The sequence below is a fragment of the Meriones unguiculatus genome, chromosome 4 (assembly GCF_030254825.1).
Source record: "Meriones unguiculatus strain TT.TT164.6M chromosome 4, Bangor_MerUng_6.1, whole genome shotgun sequence".
NCBI classification, from domain to species: Eukaryota; Metazoa; Chordata; class Mammalia; order Rodentia; family Muridae; genus Meriones; species Meriones unguiculatus.
The window spans coordinates 100,331,822-100,342,657 of NC_083352.1; the positions used below are offsets into that span (position 1 = coordinate 100,331,822).

Here is a 10,836-nt window from a genome sequence, read left to right on the forward strand (position 1 = left end):
TCAGACACTGCTATTTACCCTTCTTCTCACTTCGGGCTGAGAAGTCACTACCATGCAGGGCCTCTCTAGGCAGCATTGAAAATGCCAAGACCTCCCATCCCTCCCTCAGCCTACTGGTTACCTGCTTTCTCCTGAACCCTGGACACACTGAGCAGTCTGTTGCTTACTGGACATCACAGTAGCAGCCCCTTCCCAAATCTGGGCACGTCCACCCCAAAAGTTGGGAGTGGGAGTGAGAAGACAGATGTCCCAGAGAGAAAGCAGAGGAGACAGGTTGCTGATTGGGGGCTCTCAGTGTGATCCTGAGGTCTTGGAAGTGGAATGGGAAGTATATGGAGGTTGCCAAGTGTAAAGATAATCAGGGGCTCAAGTGGCACCTCTAAGGCCCAGGAGAATGACCAGCACTCGCCTCAGCTCACACCTGGATCTGAGCCTACACCAGACACTGGAAATTGGTCCTCTTTGTCTCTGCTGCTCTGGCCCTCACCAAGACATGGGGACCATGGCACTCTTAGCAACCTTCCTTGGGGCAGCATTTTGCACCTTGAGTGTGGCCAGGAGCACATTGGACAATGGGTGTTACTAAAAGATAAATGAGACTAGGCATACCACTTCAATGTGGAACTCGTCTGGGCCACTCAGAGGCACGACAGAAGTGAGAAAGCAACAGAACAGACACTGGTTGACCTGCTGCATGTGTCTTTAAGAAGATGCTCACAACCCACACTACAACCAAGTTTATATATTTTGAACCAAACACATTATGTGTATCTTCTTGGAATTTACTCTGATTGACTGTATAGAAATTTGAATGAAAATTTACTGGGTTTACATTTAAAAAAAAATGGGCTCAGCTAGTCATACAGACTTGACAATTTCATAGTGTTCCATCTGAAAGTCATACGTGCTGGACCAGTCTCTACCATGAGCCCAGCCTGCCTTGTTCCCTCAGCCCTGCCTTCTCATAAGCACTGGTACATGGGCAGAGTGAGTGGCCCTCTGGCTTGGGGGTAATGCTGAGAGGCGTCAGTAGGCTAACAGGTGCCCTCACCACACCACACTGCATTCATGGATGCCCTCAGGCCCTCCATGGCCAGCACCAGTGATCTCCTGGGCTCCGTTATCACTTGCTGAAGAGCACAGTGTAGCATGTCCCATGCATCTGCCCAAAGCACCAACCGAATGCACAGCATCCTCAAAAACACTTAATTGTTCTTGGATTACGCTTTCAGGCCCCTCCCAGGTGTAGCGGATAGGAGTGGGTTTACTTCATCACAACTGGCTATTGTTATTCATCTATATGCCTCTTTGGGGGGGGGGGAACATGTTTTAGTCCCTTGGGGCTTTGCCTGCTACATGTGGTTTGCCCTTGTGTCTGTACACTTTACTTATGTGATTCCTCTTAACCCTCAGAATATTAATTGTCTGATGCCCTAAATAAAGTTGGCCACTGCATGAAACCAGTCCACCTCATTTATCAGCTCCATTCTCCCAGGTCTCACTTCCTCTAGAGCAGTAAACAATCAAAATCTCAGTCAAACTCCAATTATGGTCCCCACTTCGTGATCAATGCCTCTTAGACAAGTAATGTATTGCTACCAATGAAAGACAACCTGCATCATTTGTCAAAAAAAAGAAAATACTAGTAAATAGAAAATGAAATGAAAAAATACAGCAATGACAACCAGTCATATATACACACACACAGGGATGGCCTCTTGGAGGTCACTAGGGAGTCAGGCTTGGAAACTGCCACAGGGTAGACAGGGCTGTTGCTGGTTCTACCTGGGAAGCTGGAGACTGTGACAAGGATGCGTTCCCCACGCTGTGACTTTACAGATGAGGAGTGCATATGTCACAGAATTCTTTCCTTATGTGGTAAGCCTCCCGCCTATACTAACTCCTTCAGCCCCTACAAGACTCCCATATCCACTTCACGAGTTAAGAAATTGAAGCTCAGAGAGGCAGATGATGCTCACAGGGAGGGCAAGAGCTGGAGAGGAACCCAGCTGGTCAATGGCCACACTCTTAATGAAAACAGAGGAGCTCAGCTAGCCAGGGCTTCCCTGGGGACATAGCTAGATTTGCAGCTGTGAAGGGGTTGCCTCTGGCAGATGGTGGGCGCAGGGACAGTATTCAACATCTCACAGTCCATAATTCAATAAACTGGACACATGGGACACCTGGGACTGGACCACGGAATTTAGAAGTCCTGACTGGGGTTTGGTCAGGTCATAGGTAGCGTGGACCAGATCAACACCATCCAGAATGAACAGAGCTCTTGGGTTGCCTGGGAACCTCACTCTTTTCCCTCTGCTAATCAACAAAAGCATCACTGGCCAGGTCACACTCATCTGGTCTGAAACATGCAAGAGAAATCATGGATGCCTTTCAAAACCAGTCAGCAAGGCAGAGGCAGAATTCTAGCTAAAGTCCAGCTGTCTGGGATGAAGAAAGGACTCAATAGTTAAGAGCACTTTCTGCTCTTTCAGAGAACCCAAGTTCAGAGAACAAACACACACGAACGAATGAACACACACACATAACACACACACCAAACAAAATATTTAAGAAAAAAATCAGGCACCCCTCAGAGCACTTCCATTGTCATCTCCCTCCCTAGGAACCTCCCAGAAGCCAAGGAAAACAGCAGATACCTGCTGACCTAACAAGCCACCAAGAAGGCCCAAGATGGGCTCTGTCCGCCTCCCTGAAGACACCTCACTATTCACGCTGGGACCCTTATGACACCATAGGGCAGTGGTTCTCAACCTGTGGGTCGGGACACCTTTGGCAAACCTCTATCTCTCCAAAAGTGTTTACATTATTATTCATAACAGTAGCAAAATTACAGTCAAGAAGTAGCAACAAAAATAAATGCATGGTTGGGGATCACCACAACATAAGGAAGTGTATTAAAGAGCTGCAGCATTAGGAAGGGTGATAGCCACTACAATGGGGCCTTTGCATCTACTGACAACCACTGTTTCCCAGGACACTCCCAGGTCACTCTCTCCCTTCATTTACATCTCAGTTCATTTCCTGGATTGGGTCCCTGGCTGTCCCTTTGTGTGAAAGTCCTCAGCCACACAGCACGTCATCACACCTGGAGGCCTGATGGATAGATTTCTTGATTTCTCTCCAGTTGGAAGTACAGAAGTCTGAGATTTAGGCATAACAAATAGAGTCCTGTCCCTGTGGGAGTTCTGAGGAAGGCCTTTCTCCACTCCTGGCAGATCCCGGAATCCCTTGGCTTGTGGCTACACTGCTCTGTCTCTGCCTCTGACCTTATAAGCCACTTCCTGTGTCTTCTCTCTTTTTTCAAAGATTTGTTTTTATCTTTGCATGTGCACATGTGCATGCAGGTGCCCACAGAGGCCTGATGAGGATTCAGATCCCCCGGAGCTGGAATGATGGACGACTGTGAGTCACCTGATGTGGCACTGGGAACCAAGCCCCAGTCCTCTGAAAGAACAGCAAGTGTTCTTAACTACTGAGCCATCTTTCCACCTGCTTTTCTCCCCTTCTCATGGAGACAGATGTCATTAGATTTAGTCTCAGCCCAGACAGCATCATCTCATAGTCAATATCTACAAAAAGACCCTCTCTCCATAGAAGGCCATATCCTAAGTTTTGGGGGATGTGAATTTTAGAGCACATAGTTCAACCCATGTCAAGTGGCATCTCAAGTCCTTCACCTACTAATTGCTCTGTCACTCACTGCCTTTGTAGTATCATCTCTGCTGGAAACGCTTTACCTGGGCTCTGTACCCACCCTCTACTTCTGGGAGGTCACTTTGTTTGGCCATAGAGGTAAAGAGCTGCTACCTGGATCAGCCTGCTGTATTTTGAATGAATGGATCCTGTCAGTGCAGTGTTGGGCATCACCAGGCCCCTGACAGCACAGGGTGGGCTTACAGGGCTCCCACCTTGGAGGGATCCCAGGATAAGTGCTCATGTATTCCCCTCACACGTCTCCATTGGCTGCCCCCTCCCTTCACAGGGTGAGCATCCCATGGAACAGGAATCTGTTGGCTTGGTCAGCAGGGGATGCAGAACAAGAGCCACTGAGCAATCCCGGGATGCCCCATAGAGGAAGAGGCAGCAGAGAGCTTGGGAAGGTGCTGATGACCACTGTGCCCTCTGCTAGAATACAAGGCCATCTCCCTCCGGAAATTGGAGTGACTTGCAAAGCAAGTCTCTCCTAAAAGAGTTTTAATGGAACGTCACACTCATCTTCATAGAGGTCAAGGACCTCGCTGAGAAAGTGGGCAAATGCTGACTTCTGCCAGCCTCATCCTACCCCTTTCTGATGGTGGTAGCCACACCTGTTTTTCCTTTCAAGGCATCTTTGCTTCTTTTGAGACAGAATAAGGAGGATGCATGCTGGCTCTGGTTGTGAGACCTAGAACCTACTTGCATTTTTTTTTGAGGGTTTCCTTTTAAATGTATATGGGTGTTTGGCCTGCACGTATGTCTGGGCACCACCTGCCTCCAGTGCCTCTGGATGCCCTAGAACTGGAGTTACAGACAGTTGTGAGCCACCATATGAGTACTGAGCATTAAACTCTGATCCCCTGGAAGAACAGCCAGTGCTCATAACCACCTCCGCCCTCACCCTGCATGCCCGTGGAGGCAGACACAGTAAAGGAATTCATTGAGGCTTATTTTATCTGGTTTCCAACCAATGAATGATAAACCGTCTTTTACAATTCTGTAGTGCATCTCTAACAGACTGAAATATGCTGATTATAACCCAGATTGTAAGCATAATCGCTCCACGACAGCATGCCCCGAGGCCCGGGGCCACCACCTATGAGTGCTTTTCTACACGTTTGCCTCTCCTGCCCATCCCCAGATTCGGTCAGACTAGGCCCACTGCTCACAGGGAGATGGCGTGGCAGTGTGCTTCAGCTTCATGTCTGATAGCTGCTTGTCTTGTGGAGGCTCAGGGGTCTCCATACTACTGTGGTCAAGTGCAGTCAGGGTCTCTGCTGAAGACGGGTGTCCAGGAGACTGCAGCCCACTGGGAGGAGCAAGGTAGAGCCAAAATGCTTCCGGCTGAAGAAACCATAACCACAGCTGCTGTAGGAGCTGTGCGCGCGGCAGTGAGCAGGGACAGAATGGCAGCCATCATATACTCTGAACCTGCCCAGATGGAGCCGGGCCATACTCCAGTGGGAGAGTCACTGTTCTGTCACTTTTTGCAGTTTTTTGTCATGCTGTAAAAGGGGGAAGGGTGGGTAGAGGCCAGCCAATGCAACAAATTGCAGCCACTTTCCCAGCTGCCATCACTCTTGCCCTTTGAGTGGGTCATGCAGGACCATATGCTCTGAGAAGGGGAAAAATGAACAGGTCTGGGCTGAGAAGGCTGCCTGTAACCATCAGTGAGCCTCTTTAGGAAGTAAAGCTTGCAGGAGAATAAGAATCCTTGTGCCACATCATATTCCCTGCAAGCAGGGTATCCTTCCTGTTTCTCCAGTGTGCAGAGAAGCTCCAAAGGCCCCTTTCTGGGAGCTCATACTCTGGTATGACCAGAGGATCAAGGGGATGTATGCTGGACCTGCGTTGGAGAAGGAAGCAATCCCCAGGCCCACACCCTCCTCCTCTGCCTCACACGAGATCCACTCGCCCCTGCCTCCTGTCTTTGGTCACCTGAATAACAGAAGTGAATAAAAGAAGGCTACCCCTTGTGTGGACATCCAGAGGTAAGCTCACTGTACTGGGTTTGTGTTCTAGGGACACAGCTGCGCTCTGAACAAATGCCCACTGGTAGGAGAGGGATTTGAGGCATGTCCTGTCACATCTGCCGCAGCAGCAGGTAGGAAGCTGCCACATTCCGCAGCCATAGCATCAAGCCATCCCTAACTCCAGCACCTTGCCTTAGGCTCAGTCCTCATTACTCTGAAGCCAAAGGTTACGAGGGAAAGCCACACCGCTGCTTGACATTCCTCCCCCCTCCTCATCCCTCCTTTGGGCCTCTGCTCCAGCTCCCAAAGTCCTACTAAGTGGGAATTCATTGTGACCAAGACAAGATGGCTGGGAGACTGGTGCTTAGCAACAGTCCTGGTCTTGCTGCCATGGAAGGCGACTCAGAACTCATGACAATTGCCTCAGTTCTCCCACCTGGCCTCCAGCAACTCCATCGTAACCCTAGATGCGGGATGCTGAAGCCCACTTATCAAGCTGCGCACACTGGGAAGTTTGGGCTTCGGGATACACTTCTAAGCGGGAAGCAGACAAGGTCTGAGTGACCCAGGATCACAGCTTGATCACTGCCCATCCTGCACTGTTCTGCAGCATGGCTCACTCCACACGGCCTGCATCCCCTCCACTCAGGCTGCTTCCTTTGCCACACTGTGTGACCTCCCACAACACCTTTCATTCAGCACTTCTGCCAACAAGCATGGCAGTGATGGCCTAAAAAATAAACGTATTCTCGGCCATGTGACAGCACATGCCTTTGATCCCAATACTCAAGGCAGAGGCAGGTCAATCTCTGTGAGTTTGAGGCCAGCCTGGTATACACGGAGTTCCAAGATGGCTAGTGCTATGTAGAGAAAGACTGTTTCAAAAACAAAACAAAACGAAGACAAACAAGAAAACCAAACTTATTCTTTCAAAAGCATTGTGTAGCTCAAAGAAATGCCCACTTACTCAAATATCCAAGGGTGTGCCACCCTGCCTGGGCACTAGAGATGGAACTGCAGACAAAAGTATTTAAAGGGGACTAAAGAGGCTGACTGTGGTGGCACCCTCCTTTGATCCCAGTACTCAGAAGGCAGGAGCAAGTGGATGTCATACATTTGGGGCCAGCCTGGTCTACACACTAGAGAGACAATACAGCCAGGGCTACATAATAGAGAGACACTGTCTCTAAAGCACCAAAGGACAGGACTTTGCACAGGTGTAGTGGGCAGTAGAAGTAGTGGAACAAGTACTTGGTCAGGAGAGCTAGGCCAGCATCCCAGAGGGGGGCAAGCAAGTATGAAGTAGAGAAATGCCATCTGTGCCAGGACACCCGTGGTCAGCCTCAAGAGGTCACACTAAGATCCCCTGATTCGGTTTGGTTTCTAACTTGAACTTGTGATAAAGTCAGAAATTTGGGTAATGCTTGTTCTTCAAGCAGCTGCCATCACCAACTTCCTATACAACCCTGGCAGCTCATTCTACTTCCTGGATTCTACTTTTTCTGTCCCAACCATAAGACCAACCACAGCTTTGAATGTTGCCAACTGTAGAGTATGATGAATGCACATGGGCCAGGGCAGTGTAAATTATAGAGAATTAACATGCACGTGTGCTCTGATTTTAAAAATGACTCTTCAAGAGCAACCATCTGCCCTAGTTCACCTTTCATGCCTTTTTCCTCCTCAGGTCACCAGGTACATGGAGGAAGAGGGGACCACCTCTAAATTCAGGGTAAGGCCTACCCACCTCCAGCCCCCAGAAGACCTTGGGCCAAATGGTTCCCTCCACCATACAAAGCTTTCAGCAGCAGAGGGCTGAGCCTTCACTCTGCCGAGGCTTCACACAGACTCAGAGGGGTAAACCAAGTATATACAAATGCCCCAATTATCCCCTCTCACCCCATCACCCAAGGAAAGGGTTGAATTCTCAGCATCAGACTGGAAGCTGCACCAAGCTTGGAGAATTTCAAATTTACTTCTCCTGAGAGCCTAGGCCAGCCACTCACATAGCCATGGGCGCTGGGCTTTATGTGCAGTTTAAGGTATTCAGAGGATGAGTTTTTCCCATAAACATTTTTTCTTGCCTTGAGCACTGAATTCAGAAGCAATTCTCAAGCACATATAAGAGGGACCACGTACCCTTTCCCACAAAATGTTTCCTCCAGTCCTATGAGCGTGAATCTGCACCACATTGGGGTGCTCTGCCAGGGCCAATAAAACATGCTATGAGGTCATGGGGCCAAAGAGAACGAGGAGAATGGCACACCACCAAACCAGAGCACCATCCTGTGTCGCCTGGGTCTAAAGCTAGTCCTTGTTCCCCAGGACTTCCTCTTCCCATCTCCCCAGCCAGGAGAGAGTTCAGAGGAGGAGTCCAGGCCCAGCAGGTGTAAGCCATTGCTTCCTCTTAGTGTTTTAACGCAGGTGAGAAAAGTTATCAGGTAGAAACCACTGGGGAGTAAGCTCACATCCCTAGGATCTAGAATTGAACAAGTTGTGAGAAGCAGAGCCTGCCTCCTCCAGGAAGTTCCCATGGCTTTCCTCCATGCCTTCGATCAGAGGCCCGAGCCAAGCCTGGAGCAGGGTAAGAATATTGACTTCTCTTGAAGAGTTGGCCCCCGGAATACCCTGTGCTCTCCCATAGGAGCCAACCAGAGACCAATGCTTTGTTTATCTCATAAGACAACTATTGAGCGACAGAGTTTAGACTCTGCTGAGCATATGAATCAGAGAGGAAGGCAAGGCTGTCTCAGCAAAGAGAAAGAGGAGAAAAGGGGAACTGGAGGAGCCAGGGAGGAAAGGGAAGGGATTTAGTGAGGGGTGGAAGAAACGAAAGGTGAAGAAAGGGAGGGAATAGGAAAAGAGAAGCAGAAGAAGCTGGCGGGAGCAGAGGAGCAAGGGAAAGAGAGCACAGAGGAAAGAACTTCACTCTGTTTGCCTCGGTGTCAGGAAAGTTGATCTAGGGTCCCAGCTTTTTCTTCCACCAAGTACTGGCCCCTCTTGTCCTTGGGGAACTAGGGAAGGGAACAGCTCATGAGGCTGGCTGTCCAGCATGATGTTACACAAGCCTAAATGGTGCCAATGTTTTTATATAATCCTCTGGTTCACCCCATAAAACAGACCATAACACCCTGGCAAATGCACTTCAATAAAGCTCCGTGCTATTACGGGACCCAGTGTCTTCCAGAAGATGAATCATACTGGCAGCGTGGCCAAGCCACTGCTCCAACTCAACTCCTTTCCTCTGTGCCTTCAGCTGAATGGCTGATGGTGAAGCCACAGAGCTGGTCAGGGCTGCAGTGGGTTGCTCAAGCTCCATGGGTGGTGAGGAAGCCCTCAGGAAGTTAGGGTTTGTTATCTGAGGAGACATGAGCTGCCTGTATCCACCTATGGCACCTGGTGCCTCCAGGCTGTGCTCAGAGGTGTGCCTGGAACCCAGTTCTCTCAGGAGACCCCAGCTGACCCTGCCACAGCAAGCAGGCAACACATGACCTAGGCCCTGCTGAAAATGCCCTCCCTACCTAGTCAATGCCCAGTACTTGCAGAAAGGGGCACGCTGGGGCTGCTTCTGCTGAGAGCCACACAGAACAGGAAGTCTGCTGGTACTGCAGGCATGCACCAACTGTCTCCTTCCTGAAACCCAACAGAGCTGTCCTTGGGGACAGAGAGGATGCATCCATCCTGCACCCAAAAATGTAAATATTCTATTCCCCAAAGCTACCACCATCCACTGTGACCTGCTGTGACCCAGATGCTGAGTGCCCCTTTCTTCAAAGAAAAGCAAAGAGGCCACCAGAAGCTGACACTTTCATGCCTCAGGGGTTCCCAGGCACTGTGACCTCAGTCCATGTGAGCGCTTGGCTCCTACCCATCCCTGCTACCCACTTAAGTCCATCTGTCCACACAGCACCACACTTCTCCCGCAACGGAACTTTCTGCAGGAGCCCCGAGCTCTCTGGGTCAGAGGTCACAACTTTACTGGACAGGACACCCTCTGCAGTGAGGAAGACGGGAGCAGTCACTTTAGAGGGGGCGGCAGTCACCCCGTCCTTCTGTATCTCCAGGGAGAGAGGAGTGAGTCTGGTCTAAGTCCACAGCTCGGAAAGATTCCCTGGGTCCTTGCTGTGGACCTAGGCGTCGCCTCCACCCTCACTCTGGAAGGTACCCCTGGTCCCTGGCTGTGAACCTAGGCACTGTCTGGACCTCCCCTGTGGATCTAGGCACTGCCTAAGCCCCCTCACTGCCCTCTTGGCAGCTCTTGAGAGTCTTCCTTGAGAAGTTCGAGTTCTCTTGGGTAGGAAGTTTGGAGGTACTGTGGGGGAGGCAGGAGACAGTTCCCAAGAGTTCACAGGATGAGTGAATGGTGCGGTCACCCTTCCACCGTCGTCTGCCAATGAAGGCCTGCCAGCATTCCCACTAGGTCCTGTATCCCCTCTGCAGGACCCAGAGTAGCTTCCACCCAGGACCCTGGAAGATACTGTGGGGTGGGTGTGGGCAGCCACCCCCGAACACAGTAATGTGCCGACACGGGACTCTCCTCCCCTCCATCCCGCGGCTCACCATTCAGCTGGTTGTAGACCACCTCCTCCAGATGGTCCAGGCGCTGCAGGATGGCCTCGCGGTCAGCCAGAGCACTCGCCTTGGAGAGCCGATTGCGCATCCGGCGGTCGGCGCCTCGCACGACCTGCACCAGTGCCTCAGAACGGTCCTGCAGGCGGCAGTACACCGAGAAGAGGATGATGCCCACGAACACCAGGATGTTGACCGTCAGCAAAGTTTTGATCTTCCTGGCCACCGCCATGAGAGCGGCTCGGACGGCGCCGCCTCACCCGCGGGGCATCCCCGGGGCCCCGGGGCCTCAGGAGCCTGGGAGCGACCGGCCGCGGTGGGGACCATGGGCCGGGCAAGGGCGGGAGCTGTTCCTTCAGCACCGCCGCGCGAGCCGCCCTTCTTCAGCGCGCAGAAACCGCTCGGGGCTGGGGGCACAGGGCGCCGCCCGCATAGTCAGCGGGGCCCGCCCGCCAGGAGCTTCCTGAGCCAGGAGGCGGCGCGAGGCCTTGGCTGCTGCGCCCCGCTCCTGCGCGCCCCGTTCCTGCGCGCCCGGCTCCTGCGCGCCCCGAAACCACGGCGCCGGTGCGCAGTGACG

At 51.5% G+C, this 10,836-nt stretch overlaps 1 protein-coding gene across 1 annotated transcript in view; it reads right to left on the reverse strand.

Moving 5' to 3' along the window:
- Window positions 1–10,505, reverse strand: part of Galnt9 (polypeptide N-acetylgalactosaminyltransferase 9) — a 70,283-nt gene extending 59,778 nt beyond the window's left edge. The window contains exon 1 of the mRNA XM_021644956.2: window positions 10,251–10,505. Within this exon, the coding sequence (XP_021500631.1) occupies window positions 10,251–10,491 (241 nt within the window). The 5' untranslated portion in view covers window positions 10,492–10,505. The remainder of the gene's footprint in view (window positions 1–10,250) is intronic.
- Window positions 10,506–10,836: the final 331 nt, after the last annotated feature.